Source organism: Aphis gossypii, chromosome 2, assembly GCF_020184175.1.
Source record: "Aphis gossypii isolate Hap1 chromosome 2, ASM2018417v2, whole genome shotgun sequence".
Taxonomy (NCBI): domain Eukaryota; kingdom Metazoa; phylum Arthropoda; class Insecta; order Hemiptera; family Aphididae; genus Aphis; species Aphis gossypii.
The window spans coordinates 63,247,349-63,263,506 of NC_065531.1; the positions used below are offsets into that span (position 1 = coordinate 63,247,349).

Consider the following 16,158-nt stretch of genomic DNA (forward strand, 5'->3'; position numbering starts at 1 on the left):
TCCATCTTCTCTTCAACTTACCAATATTTTCACCATTACTTGCTTATACCTGTTGTCTCTTTTTAAATTTTCGAACGCTCTCTTCAATAATCAGTATTCAACGCATGTTCTCTTGTTAGTAACATTTTTCTCTCTATTTATTCTTCAATCATAATTTAATTTTTGAGTATTTATATTCCCAAAATTAATTTTATTATCTGCGGAATCCTATTCAGAGACTTATTTTAACTAACAATCATACCAAGTCTAAAAAACGATATAATAATAAGAAGAAAATCCACCTAAAATTATAGAAGATTTCAGTGTGACATTTTGGAAGTTATTGTAATGTATACTATACATAGTAAATAACTATCATATTAATATATTATCATACCTAGCTTTATCTATTATATAAAAATATATTATAATGTTCGAATTTATTATGATACATATATATATATTATCGATTTTGTATAAGCAGACCCTTTTGTCGTTTCTCGTGTCAGCTTTAATGTGCATATACTATACGTTAAATACATGCATATTATTATTTATTAGAGAATACTAGAATAGTGAAGAAATCAATAGGCCTTGGCTTATAATATATGTAAAAAGTAATGATTAATCTGGAAATGTTAGCTGTCATAAATGTGCGTAGCCGATTAACCGTATATACTATATTATATATATATAAAGTCTATACAACTGCGTAGTAACATTATTTATACATTAAATACGATACTATTACGTAACAAGAAACCCTCATAAAACTCATTTTGTTAAAAAAATATATTAATAAAGATTAAAATGTACAATCCAAGTTTTAGGAAAAATACTAAATCAAATTAAAAATACCATCGGTTTTTGAAATAATTCTTAATAGGTACTTAATAAACTTAACGTTTATTTTAAAACTAATGATTGAAATAATAATGAATTTTGGAATATATTTTGAACCCTAATATAAAAGAGCTCTGTTATTAATAGGTAGATATATAATTAAAATAGTTGTTAATTACATGCGTTGAATTTAAAATTTAAATAATATATACCTATATCTTTGTGTACATAATGTTGAACAATTTGCTTAGAAGTTAGACGTTAAGGAAAGTTATTTAAAAGACGTTTAAATGATGGAAAATTGAAAATTAAGTAGTTATAATTAGACATTAGTTAGTGATAAAAAAGGATCTATTATAAAGATGGGTGATTTATAGAATCACGATATTTGAAAATACAGTAGAACTTTATTATCGAAACTAATTGGAATCATACCTAGTTCGGATACTGGGAATATTAAAAAAAAAATTATAGATGCAATTTCATATCTAATTTGTGATATTAATGTATCATATTAAATTTATTGTTAGTATATAATATATAATATCTATAAATAGTAAATACATTATAAATATATAATTATTATTCATAATAAGTTGTAACAATAATGATAAAATCAGTGTTACAATTAATATATTTGGATAATAGAGGGTTTGTATAAAGGAGGTTCAAATAATAAAGGTCTACTATACTATAAAAATTAATGAAATTTGTTTAAAAGATATATCAACTGAAAAATGACCTAATAATCAATAGATCTAAACTAATTTTTTTAAATTACTTTCAAAATCATACGTTTTCATTAAAACATATTATTTTTGTTTTATTATTTTTATAGAATTATTAACCATGTATTATACCAATAGGCAATAACATGTTTAAAATTTAAATCTCTATTCTCTACATCCTTCTTTCTGTCATGACCACGCACAGTTCATAAATTCTAGTGAAAATATTTTACTTTTATTTAACTGATTTAAAACCTTATCTTGTATAGTTCTATTATACTCATATTTATTTATTTCTTATTCCACGTTCTGAGTGCTTTAGAAGATTTATCAAGTATAATATATATATTATTATTATTTTTGTATATGATTTATTCGGGATTCATTCTTCTTTATGATTAAATAAAAAATGAATGAAATGCTTTCAATAAGTTTAAATATTCAATACAAGATTATTCCATAGCAACTGAACGAATACGAATTAAATTAATTTGATTCTTTAAGTACTTAATAAAATCGATAATCAAATAACAATCAATTAAAAATACTCCGGTTCAACAAAATCGTATATAATTTCAAATTAGATTTTTTTGAATTTAACGTATTTATAATGTGTACCATAAATTATAAAAAAACGCTAGAGGGTTAACGGTTGGTTAAACATTATTTAAATATATTTCTAGATACTATTATGTAATTAGGTATAGGTAATATTTATTCCATTTTATTTTTAAAAGGTATTTGTGGGTTATAATTATTGAACACGGGATAAATCATGTTTAGATAATATAGGTATGCACTTGTCTATCTCTAATACTATACATAGGCCGTTATTAATAGTGTTAATGCGTTTTGCAATTTGGTAGGTATTAATGTATTGAAATTATTAAACTTAACAATTCACGTTGTCAAAATTTTATTGTCACAATCCTTCAAACGTTTGTAACGAAAAATTTGATCATCTCCGCGTATATTTAAGCTACCCGCAGTAAGCGTATATCTAGGTACACATTACATTAGCCACACCAATTTTATAGATTTTTTTAAAATAAAAAAATCCGTTCTATATTTTATTTACATAGTAGATAAGTAAGTACACGGGTTAATGTGTAAAATATGTAAACCACACAAATTGGTTTCACTCGAAAATTGTTTACCCGTTATACCTTTGCTTTCAAACGTCCTATGGTCTACGGAGGTAGATCGATGTTTATTATTATTATATTTATATTCGCGTCACGAACACTATTACGTAAATAGACGATTTTGTTGCTGTAGATCGTGAATTTCTGATGGCTGATGCGCTTTCGACTAACTACGGATCGTAATAATGTATTATATTGTGTTCGACAATACAGCGTTAGGTCGTCATCGTAATTGCTGAAATAATGATAATAATTCATAATTATACTATGTACCTATCTCATATTATAATATTGAATTCAAATCGCTGGCGCACGTTGCACGCATAATCGTGCCCGTTGGTTCAATTAGCGTTGGATGAAAAAGAGGAGTGAAATTCGGCTTGGAAAGACTTGGTTTTTAATTGCTATTGACTATAATATTATTATCTAACTTTATAGTAGTGCTTATATCAACCACTATCGGCACATTTATAGACGTATATAAAATAAGGATATATTCTATTTGACGCATAAGAAACAAAATAATATACTAGGTATTTTATAATTTATTCAATGAGAATCCTAGTTTTAATTTGAGTTGAATTTGGTTTTGTGTTTGATTACACTTTTATCGTTTTATCCTTTATTGACGTGCGTCTAAGATAGAGAGTTGTGCATAGGCGATTTTGTGTCTAGTGAGTTAGTAATGCTTTACACATTTTTAGCCGGCCCTACTGAACAATACTTTTTTAGGTAATCATATCTTCTTTTCAGTGGATTAAATTCATTATATTAATATATTACAAAAATTGAGTTATCTTCATCTATTAATGGGAGTTGTGTCACTGTGCTAATTTTAACGATTATCGCCTAAAATATAATAATGTATTAATGACTAATGTATAAAATTATTACATATATATATATATCATACTATTGAGTAGAATAAAGATTGTATACTATTTAAATCCGAAGATACGTCCATAAGTCTAAAGCCGATACTTATCTTCATAAGCGGATAATTGGTTACATTCGTGGGAGGGCTTAACATGTTTGTCTTATCTGTGTAAATACATATTTTTAGGCACTTCGACCGTCTGGTGTGGCTTTATTACGTTTTTGGGGGGCTTAAGCCGCTCCAAGTTCCCCTAATATCCGTCTATGCTTATCTTAGATTCTTGGCATTGATAAATAATTGTATAGTTATTCATTTAATCAACATTGAATATCCATATTTAAAACTCAATATATTTTTTTTATTATTCATATTATGTAAACTTTTTAAATTAATATTTGCCGGATTTCTATTCCCAAATGAATTGTTATATTCTTATCAGTATGCTTATAGTTGTAAAATAGTGATTTCTATAAAATATTGAAAATACGCACGGGTGATATAAATTAATTTGGAAACGAATTATACTCTTGACTCTATAGTCTGTAGGGGCCATCATGTTTTTATATTTTAATATGGATAATTTATGCGAAAGTAAAGTTGTTATTAAAATTATTTGATTATTATTTTTATTTATTATTATGATGATGATACCTACGCAATATAATATAATAATTATATGCGCCAAACGTGCTCAATTACGCACATGAGTTCCCAATTCGTGATCGAGTAAGAGCAGTCCGTGTGCCTTTCGTTTTTTCAATTATTTTGTTATAAATAATGAACTCGAATGATAGTTTTTTTTTTATTTTTCATGGCTGTAAAAATTTGTTGATTACATTTTTTTTTTTTGAGATAAATTAATATTATACCATTATACCTTTATTGACATTTTAAAAAAAATGTCTGAATGGCGCATATTATGCATTATTTATTTATATTATCACGATGAGCTTATATTTTTATACATAATTTATAATTTTCAAATGCTTTGATAAAATAAAAGATTGACGTATGCAAAACTTTTCACTAAACTTGTGATTTTTTCGTGATTTTTCGTGATACTTATTATACATTTTTTATTCTTATTATTCGTTTCGTTTTGTTTCGTTTTTTTTTTTACGTTTCATTAAAATTGTTTAAATCGTTTTTAGTTGTCTTTAAAATTTGTCCATTTGAATATTATTAACCATAGTACATAGTAGTTACATATACAGGGTGTCCCGTGAGGATTTACCCATTGCGATATCTCCTGAAATAATGGACATATCATAATTCTGATTTTTTAATAAGACTCACAGGAATAAGAACTACAAATATTTTATGTTTTAATTTATTTTAATGTTTTGGTAAAAAAGTTAAAAAATATATTTTTTATTTAATTATTTTCAAAAAAATCGAAGATAGCCATTTTGTAGAGTTAATTTTTTGAAAATATTGACGTTTCAACATTTTGATTTCATTAATTTCCTGATTTTTAATATTTTTTCTAGTTTCTAGAAAAACAGTGAATTATTTAATACCATAGTGGTAACAAATACAGATAACGAGATATCGCAATGGGTAAATCCTCACGGGACACCCTGTATAGGATGATTCACGCTAGTAACATTACTTCCTTTTTGTTTTTAATGGTTTATTTAACATTTGATTCTTAGAATATTTAGGTAGATACCTAAACTAAAGAACCATATTTTAAATTACTTAGACTTGTGCAGTTGTGCCTATATTTTTTATTATTCTGCACGTATTCACGGCTTATGTAGTAGAAAAATGTTTCGATTTTCAACTTCAATATTTTTTGGGTATGAAAGTAAATATAGTTAGTAATTGTAATAAATATTAAACATTTCTAAAAATAACATCTCAAGTAAATTTGAAAACGATAATATATGCTATATTGATTATACTATTATACAAACTAAATAGGTATATATTATTAGTGTTATAAATTAATAATAGTATCCGAAATGGCAAAACAAATTACAAATATCTAAATTTCGAGTGAATGTTAGGCAGATTTTTTCTCTTCAAATGTTGATGTATATTAACTAGAATTTGAATAAATTCATTATTAACGAAACAAATAATAAGGGTGGACATATTTTATGAATCGCTCTGTATGACTGTTATATTGTATTATATATTATAATAACGTTTGTGCATTTTTTTTCACCAGGTGGATCATAAAAACCGATTCGGAAACGGGCTCACAGGTATGTTTCGGCGACTCGAACAGCTCGGTGGGCTCTGTGAGCGGCGGCAGCAACAACAACAACAACGCAAACGCCGACGGACTTTGGGAAGGCGGTGACGTTCGGAAGGACACCGATGGCTGTGACGTAAGAACGGGTGGACCGATCGGTGCAGGTTGTATCGGGAAATCCGGTGGTGGATCGTCCTCATCCGAATTGCCGTCCATCGTCGAGCGGAACGCCAGAATCATAAAATGGCTGTGGAACTGCCGGAAAGCGAATTTGCAGCAGACGTTATTGCCACCGACGCCTTCCTCGACTTAGCACCCGGATTTAAATATAAACGCGAAAACCCAAGCTCCCTCCCCGCTGCACTTTTGTCGTATCCGTGCACCGAGCAATCGGCTCGTGGTTTCGGTTCTGACATAACTTGTACTACTTATATTTAACCACCAATAATTTCTACTTATTTACAAATCAACATATTGAGACCACGGTTTTAATATAATATTATTATTCATAATACAATATTATATTATATATTTATGTACCTAATTTAAATTTTACAACAATATTATATATTATGTATACGTGATATTAGAAAAAAATACTTTTACGGATTAACCGAGTACTTCCGTCTCATAACTTATTGACAATATATTATTATATTATATTAAAATATTAAACTATATATTATATAAATACATTTTGAATTAAATATTATATATTTTATTAATTTATTTTAGATATTTCGAATTTAAGTAAGATTTTCAAAACATATTTATATATATTATATAATATTATTAAATAGGTGTTTTAATTATTACTGTTATTATTATTGCTTAGTTATAGGCCGTCATCGTTATTTTAATATAATGTATAGCAATTCATTTGTGTACGTTTGTACGGCCTAATATTATGTACCATCAATGTATTTACTATTTAGAATTAGGACCAAAATATTCTAGTCTCAAAAGTTGAATTTTACTATGTTATCATGTTATTATTGCGTGCGTTGGATATTACTTCGTGTTTTTGAATTATTTTTAAATAATTTTTATTATTTTATTGTTGTACGTATATAGGTACTGTTTTAGATAGGTACACGGTACGCGAGATGAAGTATTAATTCAGTGCTCGAATTTAAAAGAAAATTAGGCGGGACATGCAAAAGTATAAAAAAAAATTGTACCTAACCCCCTCCAATTCAAGCACTGCATACTATAAAATTATTGTACGACTTTTACGTTATAAAAAAAAAATATAATACCTACAATTTACATTGTGTGATTCTCTTCGTGTAAACTATATAAATTTGATTCTTGTTAAAAATGTATGCATGTATACTTATTATTCTGTATAATATATTATGTACGATAGCAATCGATTACTTACGCTGGATGTGTTTTTTTTTACGTTTAGCAATTCCTTCAATTAAATCTTATATCGCATGCAAATAATGAAATAAATAATTAACTCTTCAATCCAATTAGCAGTGTGTCTGTGTCCTTAAGTCGTATTTCAGATTTTTTTCTGGACTGCGGTTGGGTGTGGAAAAAGTGCGTTTTTCATTCACTCGTTTCACGTTTGATTTATTAAACGCTCAAGTCCACATCGTGTAATTTATCACGAGGGACCAACTTACGGAGACAGTACTCACAGAAGCTTTACCAAATGTTCACAATACATATAAAAAAAACTTTATCTATATTGTAAAATTTTTCCCGATAACTTAAAAATTCATTTTTATTTTGGTTCTTTCCATTCGTTTGAAAATTCTCCAATACAGATTAAGTTCTCTTCTACGTACCTGATGTGAACATTTTTAAAATCTACTGTAAAATATAGTATTTGTAACTCTGTCCCGCTTGATATCTTTTTTTTTATATAATCTCGTTATCATACAACAATATCCTTGTTAATACTGATTACATCGGATCACTTTTAAAATATTTTGAATTCGTTTTTTATATATTTAGTTCAAATTATTTTAACAACTGCAATGTTCCCAAATCAGTACCATTGTGGTTATTGTGTAATAACAAGATATTATATAAAAACGGTTTCGGAATAAAATTAATCACTTCATTACAGTAATAAAATCAATTTATATTTAACTTAATAAGAAGACATTATTTGTTGTGTCAAAGCATCTGTGTGTCGTTATTTTTTTGGTACTATAAATATAAAAAAGTTATTATTGTTTCAAAACCAGTTATTTTCATGTTTTAAAATTAATGATATCAAAAAAAAAAAAAAAAACGCTACGATACAAAAAAATATTGTCATCTGTACCTATTTGTTTCGTGTACAAATTTTGTTTCTCAACTGTGGTCTGTGGTCTGTGGCTTGACTTATTTTTCGTGAGATACAGTTTTCACATATAATATTTATTGGCATCCTATTGTGAATAAATTACATATACTTATACATAATATCCTGTGTTAGCACTACCAACTCGACCAAAATGTTTCATCAATACTAAAAAACAATATTTTTTATTATTAACTATTAGGTAGTATTATACCATAACCTACTGATATACTACTCATTCCTAAGGTGCCATGTCTTAGGTATAGAAGGTATTCTGCAGCAGTTTTTAAATAATTAAAAACAAGGATGTGCTAAATGATCAAACTATAACGAAAAATCGAACCTGTCACTATAGAAAAATAAGAAAACGTACGCTGTTGACTTTCAGGTATGGAAAATTATAATCAAGGGACTTTGAAGATAGAGAGTTATGTTACGTTATTATCTACTTTAATAATATTTAAAATAATATAACTGGGTGTTAAATATGTTGATAGGTGTCAGCACTTGGCAAGGAAAATAATACATCGGACGCAATTCTAAGTAAAGTTGTTAAATATTATCGGGACGCAAATCGGATGAAAAAGGGATCTTGGGACGCAATTCGTTTACTGCGAATATTACTTACGACGCGTTAGTAACTAGTAAGTACCTACCTATGGACTAATATTGAATATAAATATTATTTGTTTATAATGAATGGCAATAATAACTAATAATACTCATATGTTTAATGCATTTTATTTTATGTCCGAAAAATATTGCAGTGATGCAGTTTTCGAAGTTAAATGATGAATGTATTTTCGAATAATTTTATACTTATATACATGCATACTGTTACATGGGCTTATTTCGTTAGGAAAACTTAAACAACATACATTTGTATAATGAGTGCTAATTGAATGGCGTATTATTTTATTTTTTATTATATTATAGTGCAGTTCATTGTATAATATACAATATAATATATTCTATAATGTTATTTGTATTATATTATAAACACTTGTCTATTTAAGTACTTATATTATTAATAATAATATCTACTCATGTTTATACCGCAGGCTGTGACGGCATACATAATAATTAATAACCTATTTGAAAAATGATAAATAGTTGTGCACGCCATACTTGGACGATTTCGTAGTAAGTTGCAAAATGATGATATACCTATTGTTTACTATTATGACTGTTATGCATAATACACATTTATTATAAACACTGCTGTTGTTTACGTAAGTATCAGACTTAGTGTATTTTGAATAATTATATGCAGTTAAACGACTTGTTATTTTAACGATTATTATATAATATGGATAAAACTGAATAAATTTCTAACAAAAGATGTTTAAAGAAGATTTTTGATGACAATTAAAAATTTCTTAAGTACAATAAATCAATTAATTAAATAATTTAATCACTTAGATATTTATTATTTATTTTACGGATTCTGATAGTGCTTATTTTCCTAAAAATGACGATGGTACACGAATAATCAATTATGAATCACTTGGTACTTTATTAACTACTACTATAGGTACTTACTCTTTAAATTAGTTAAGAAAACCCATTAAAAGTTTTAAGTGAAATAAAATAGGAATAAATACTTTTTGTGTACATATTCTTTTAAATATTATCTGCGTAGGTGGCTATTACAAAAAAAACATTAAGCATTATTTTCTCTACGCTACTTTAAGAATGTTTTGTGGAGAATTAAACTTCTATTTTTCAAATTATAATATTTCTTTTATAGGTACTATAAATTATTTAGCATTAAACAGGTATATTTTCTGAAAATTTCAACGTATTAATCGAAATTCGAACGAATAGTTTTTGAACAATTTAAGTTTAAGTACTTAAAACAATATATTTGATAATATTTACCACGAGGCATAATATAGTGATTTGAAAATCTATTAATATTTATAATTTATTAAAACGTTCCAAGTAAAATTAATAGATAGGTACTAGATCTGATATTTTATATCTAATTTATATTTTTGAAAACCATTGTTGAGAACTATTTTTCTCAATATCAATATGTTAATAACTGTAAAACTTAGAACTCAGAATCAGGCACATAGAAATTTTCAACCTACTAAATATTTTATAGTAAAAAAGGAGGGTTCACGTTTAAAATTCATATCTCCACGTCAGGTCAATTTTAAGTTATTCAAGCATTTCTTGCGCAATAGCAATAGCAATTGCAAGCTGAAAGTTTAATAAAATGTGAGCTCAATTTTAATATACCTTTGTTTTATGTATAATATAATATTTTTATAAGAGAGTTAGATTCCGATTTGAGTAGCAATGTATAGAGCTAGATAAATTATTGATTTTACAATTATAATGTGTGTATGTGGTTTTTTTGTTTATAAAAACTGGAACTAGTTGGTATATTAGGGCGTTAGAAGTAAATCATTCCCCATAAATTTCTTAATAACCTGAAAAACTTAAATGACGGTAAATAGGATCCACATGCATACATAACCGATAGATTAAAATTAAGATTCTACAGATATTGCATGGTGAATAATGCGTTAAAAATATAAACAATTAAACAGACGCAGTTGACCGCTTTTCACAGTTGAAATAAAATTATTATTAATTAAATAAAGTACAGCGGGAAACTGGAGACTTGATTTCCGAATTTTTAATCGACATATTCATCGTTGTCTGCTACTTTGACCGCTTCATCCTCATAGTCCTCAACCTCCAGTTGTAATTCAGTTTGAAATTGTTCCAGACGAACTTTGAGTTCATCCCTGATCTTCTGAAGCTTAGCTAGTTCAACATTGGCTTTCTGGATCTGGGTCTTCAATTCATTGATTTCTACAACGTCCGGGTTGTCCACACATATGTTCTTCCTCACATATCTATAAATTCACCCAAACAATAAAAAAAAACGAGTAGGTTAAAATTACTAATGTACATTTATTTATTACACATGAATATAGTTTTATTTTAATGGTGGGGGCAGATGGTCAATTTTTTTGTTCGAAAAATATTTATTACTTCATGTTGCTAATAAGTTGAAAACATTATTGTCATTATGATAATATATATCTATAGATTAAATATATTTAACCAGTACATATTATAATATATATTAGTATACAATTTGATAGTAATAAAATAAATATATTAGTTCGCTACCGAATAACATATAGAAATATATTGGTATAATATAGTGGGTATATAATATTATATGGTCTATTAATATTTATGGAGAAAATTGTTGGCCCATTTTTTTTTTTTTTGAATAAGATAGTTTAAGCCTTAAAGGTACTATAACATCTATAAGTATATTATACACTAAAGTGAAATTCTAAAGTGCACTTGTACAGATAAAAATTTTTATAATAGGCGCTTAGAATAATTATAATATTATGTGAATACAATAATTTTAATTTTCATATTTTGTAGAATTACAAAGCAGAACTGCAATTATGTGTACTTGAAAAAACATGCTAAAAATATTATGAAAAGTCTCATTATATAGCATATTATTATGAATAACGCATTTTATGTAATTCGATCCACCGCAAAAACATAGTTTTTAAAGAAATTTATTTTTTTAATCATTTAAATTGTTGTGTAATATTTTTGTAATTTGTATTATATTCTCCTATTGTTGTTATTAATATATTTCTGATGCCTAATAAGTAATAACTATTAAATTCTCTATTGCATTTTATAATATATTGATCCTTTTTTCTCAATAATTTAATAAAACTATAATTTATTCTTCAATAAATCGGTATAATATCTCAATACTTACTTAGATAATTAAATTATTGAATTACAATATGATGGTCATTGATAAAAATTTCAATAAATGAAAGCAAAAGTATAAAAAAAAAAAATGTATAGATTGTATAATTACTCGATGGGATCTGAAGGTGTTTCTTGTTCACTGTGCAACATGATTAGTACATCGGTTAGTTTATCCAAGATACCATTTTCGTCCAAATAAGTGAGGAATTCTTCCTTATCTTGTTCGTTAACCTGAAACAATTAACATGCGTATTCACAATGTATACAAATATCATTAAAATTGAAATATCATTAACTACAAAAACTCGTTGTGTACAAGCTCACCAAGAATAAACTCATAATTTTACAAAAATACTGTACACTGCAAGAGTCTATTAAAATTATAAGTTACAAGTATCATAAAAAATAAACACAATACAAATCTGATGAAATATCTGAATATTTATCAGGTAGGTATGTAAATAAAAAAAGTAAATACTAAAATAATAATTTAAAAAAATGTATAATCTATTGCGGCCAGTACTTGTAATTTATATTTCTTCTAATTTACTATATATAAATTGAAGTTAAAATTTATAAAATGTGCAGTTTTTATAGTTAAGATTTAAAAATTGAATATAAAGTTTTATATAAATAGTTTAAAGTGTTTATACCTACTGAAATCAAAAATTAAAAAAGCACATTTTTTTAATAAACATTTAAAGTTTAAATTTTGAACGGAATTGCATATTTAAATTATAATGGATAACGTTATGTTGTTTATTTTATTGTAATTCAAAAATATTATACATGGAAGCTCAAACATTTTACGTATATTATTATGAATTTTATTATACGCGTTCATAGTTTCAAAATATTTAGATTCATTTTAACATAACTTTTGATAATATAGTAGTAAATTAAAAAAAAAAAAAACTGATAGTTTTAACTTGTAAATATAGGCACTATATATTTTTTTATAACATTAGTAATTGAATTTTGAATTTTTATATTTTAATAATTGACAAAATATATAGATACCTACTTAAGTTTATTGTTTATAACTAAAGACCGGAAAATTCCGTGCAATTTCATTCTTTTATGGCGTGTTCTAAATTCTATAAAAACAAGCTACAAATCTAAATCAAGGGATTTAGATTTATTTAAAAAAAGTTTTACTTTGCACAATACCGCAAGTTTCTGTTTTATTTAAAAAAAAAATGTTTGTAAAAATTTTACTGCTGCACGATTTTGCACATTTTAATTGCACGGTTTTTAGGTGTAAGTCACACAAAAATCCGGTCTTTATTCGTAACATAGATTAACAATTTATACTTTATGTATACAATAGTATAAAATGTCCGTGTTCGGAAATAAACGTTTTTAGCCGATCGTACAAGTGTCCACGGTATGTATTAAAAGCAACGGACCGTTTCCTCCGTTACAGTGACCCGCTTGCCACTTATACCATCGATCCTGGTTTCTGCGTTTTATAACACTCATCACTGACCATTGGACCACTTGGTAGATACCGCTCCCTAGTTCTTACACGACCAAATTTTTGGCTCTCTTAGTCGTGGTCTCAGAGCTGCCATATTTTATCATTACACTAACTATTTAAGTATATTTAATCAATGCCTATACTGTAAAACCACAGATTTTTATATATAACTGTGTGTACGGCACGATTTAAATCGATTTCGTGATTTAAATATACCTTAAATCGTGCTGTACAGCAGAGTGCCGCCCGCTTGCCGATATTTTAAAAACGAAATTACCCGGGAAACGACTGATACAGTATAGCCAACGAAATATCGGATTTTCGTGTAGTGATTACAATACTGGACGGGTTATCATAACATGTGTTTTCTGATTTTCAAGCCCTTGACGATTATAATATTATAGCAGCAAAAATTTTCTGAAATCGTTTTTTTACCTTTTAACCTCTTGTACGATATCGGCGCTATAGCTGTTCGTTAATCGATCGTAACTACATACGACAAAGGTGAGTAGAATTAATGGTTTCTGTAACAGAATCGAAATGCGATTTAATTTTTCTTACAGTACAATATTTACATTATGTCGTTTCAGATGTATTCCCGTGCGGTAGTCCGTTCGTTTCTAGCGCGTTCGCCCGCGTACAACAAACTGGCGGCCAACAGCTCTACCTCAACGGCGGCCGTTTTCCAGGCCGAGCCGAAGCCTCCCGTACAGGGTGTGATGCAAGTGCGCGAAGACAAGATCGTCGGTCGCGACATTGTTGGCTACGGTCTGAACGGTGAAGCACAATACTTCGACACCATCACCTTCCCGTTCCCCAGCGTTAGGTTTATGAAGAACACCCCCGAAATATTGGTACGATATTCATAAATCTAATTTATTATTGTCATAGGTTATTGCTATCAAGTAATAATAGTAGGTATTGGTACAACTACATATTATGATTTACTGTTGCATCACTTATTCCTATGTTATAAATTCATAAAAATTGTATATTCTATGGTCGTTGAACATTCAATATAACTGTGTTCATTTCTGTTGAACTTTATGTACTAACTTCCAAGTACACTATGTTGGGAACTGGTAATTTGAACGAATTTTAACTTTTTTAACTGTTAATAAATAAATCATACTAATTAGTTTTATGTATGCCATTTAAGCAAATAAAATTGACTATCTGGCAGAGTATAATAAAATTATACTATCAATTATAAAGACATTATTGATTTGTGCTTTCGTGTAGTTAATATTATGTTAACTTAGCTACAGCTACTGTACAATAATATTTAATTGTGGTTGTCATATTAGGTAAAGATTCTGGTTTACTTAGACGATTTTAGTTATTTAAATTTAATTTAATAATAGGTATAAAATTGATATTATTGGGATTTTTTTTTGTTTTTGACCACCTTATATGTAGTGAGTCAAATAAACTTTTTTTTAAGCATTCCAATTTTTATAATCCTAAGTCTATTCAAATGTAAAATATCACTTAAAACATACACAACCTTTGTACAAGTTCTGTATATAAAAATTTGCTCTAATAGTACAGTTTTAAAATCAATTTTCCCAAACAGACTATGCCCACCATGCCGTTTATTTTATTTTCATACAATTATGATTGTTATCGATTTTAATAACATTATTCAAAATAACCGCTTGTTACTTATAATAATCTAATAAAATTAAAATGTAGAGTGACAAAATAACAGTTAATTTATTTAATATTTGTAAGTGTAGATCACTGGTAATATATAGTTAAGGGCATCAGTAGGTCATATATTATACCAATGTCTAACAATAATGTCTGATAGTATTGATTATCAAACAATAAGTGGTATATTGTGTATGTACTTTTTTCTTTTCATCACTAGGCTCTGCGCGAGAAAGAAAAAGGAGACTGGAAAAAATTGACTTTAGAAGAAAAGAAAAAATTATATAGAGCGAGTTTTTGCCAGACATTGGTTGAAGTAGATGCACCAACTGGTGAATGGAAAGCTGTATTTGGATGGGTCTTTGTCTGGGTAGCAGTTGCCGTTTTTTCTTTCGTTGGAGTCCGTAAATTCTGTAAGTATTTTCATTACTCTTTTTTTTTTATAGTTATCAAATATCATTACATTATTAAGTTTAGTTATAACATTTTAATATTGATAATCATTTCTAGTGACCAGCACTGCTGATGATCCGTCGTTGTCACTTGAGCATCGTCAAGCCCAACTGAAACGTATGATTGATTTACGAGTTGATCCAATTGACGGTTTATCCTCAAATTGGGATTACGAAAAGAACACATGGAAGAGTTAATTATTCCGACCTTTTGTATTATATATATTTTTTTTTTTTATTGATATATAGGTAATATAAATTCATAATAGTCAACTGTGAGGAATAAAATAAACAGACTATGTTAATGTAAAACAATCTGTGTGTAGTTTATTTAATAAAATACAAATAAATAATATCAGTGGTATTATTACATTGTTATTATTTTAATGACTTAAACTGTAGTCTATTCAAAACAAGATCGGTACAGGCAGTCATATACCTACTGCCCATGGGGGTGGTTTTGTACTGTGGCGAGATCTGATGCGTTGCCGCCAACGAAAGCATCACATTATTTCAGTATCGACTCCTAATGAGTTCAAATAATTTAAAATGCATAGTATTGTTTCGTTTGACTCTCCGTTGTGGTTGCCATACAAAAATAGCATGTCAAACGCACAGGCGACCAGAGCGTCCTATAAGAACATGACAAGTTGAATCAGCAGGTGGTCTGCGCACCACTGTGTACCGATCTCTTTTGAATAGACTATAATTAGTAACATAAA

The 16,158-nt window shown here is 27.5% G+C and overlaps 3 protein-coding genes across 3 annotated transcripts in view; 2 read left to right on the forward strand and 1 right to left on the reverse strand.

Annotated features, from left to right (window-relative positions):
- The window catches only part of LOC114120286 (uncharacterized), a 44,156-nt gene extending 36,998 nt beyond the window's left edge, over positions 1-7,158 (forward strand). The window contains exon 8 of the mRNA XM_027982149.2: positions 5,749-7,158. Within this exon, the coding sequence (XP_027837950.1) occupies positions 5,749-6,088 (340 nt within the window). The 3' untranslated portion in view covers positions 6,089-7,158. The remainder of the gene's footprint in view (positions 1-5,748) is intronic.
- Positions 7,159-10,652: 3,494 nt separating this feature from the next.
- Positions 10,653-12,316, reverse strand: LOC114120302 (uncharacterized). The gene is made up of 3 exons (XM_027982170.2): positions 12,176-12,316; positions 11,961-12,082; positions 10,653-10,950 (listed from the first exon to the last, which is right to left on the reverse strand). The coding sequence occupies exons 1-3, from the start codon at positions 12,188-12,190 to the stop codon at positions 10,728-10,730; spliced, it is 360 nt and encodes a 119-aa protein (XP_027837971.1). The 5' UTR covers positions 12,191-12,316; the 3' UTR covers positions 10,653-10,727.
- A 1,365-nt stretch (positions 12,317-13,681) lies between these two features.
- Positions 13,682-15,803, forward strand: LOC114120280 (cytochrome c oxidase subunit 4 isoform 1, mitochondrial-like). Its single transcript, XM_027982144.2, has 4 exons — positions 13,682-13,835; positions 13,922-14,185; positions 15,205-15,397; positions 15,495-15,803. Exons 2-4 carry the CDS (start codon positions 13,922-13,924, stop codon positions 15,632-15,634), a joined length of 597 nt encoding a protein of 198 aa, XP_027837945.1. The 5' UTR covers positions 13,682-13,835; the 3' UTR covers positions 15,635-15,803.
- Positions 15,804-16,158: the final 355 nt, after the last annotated feature.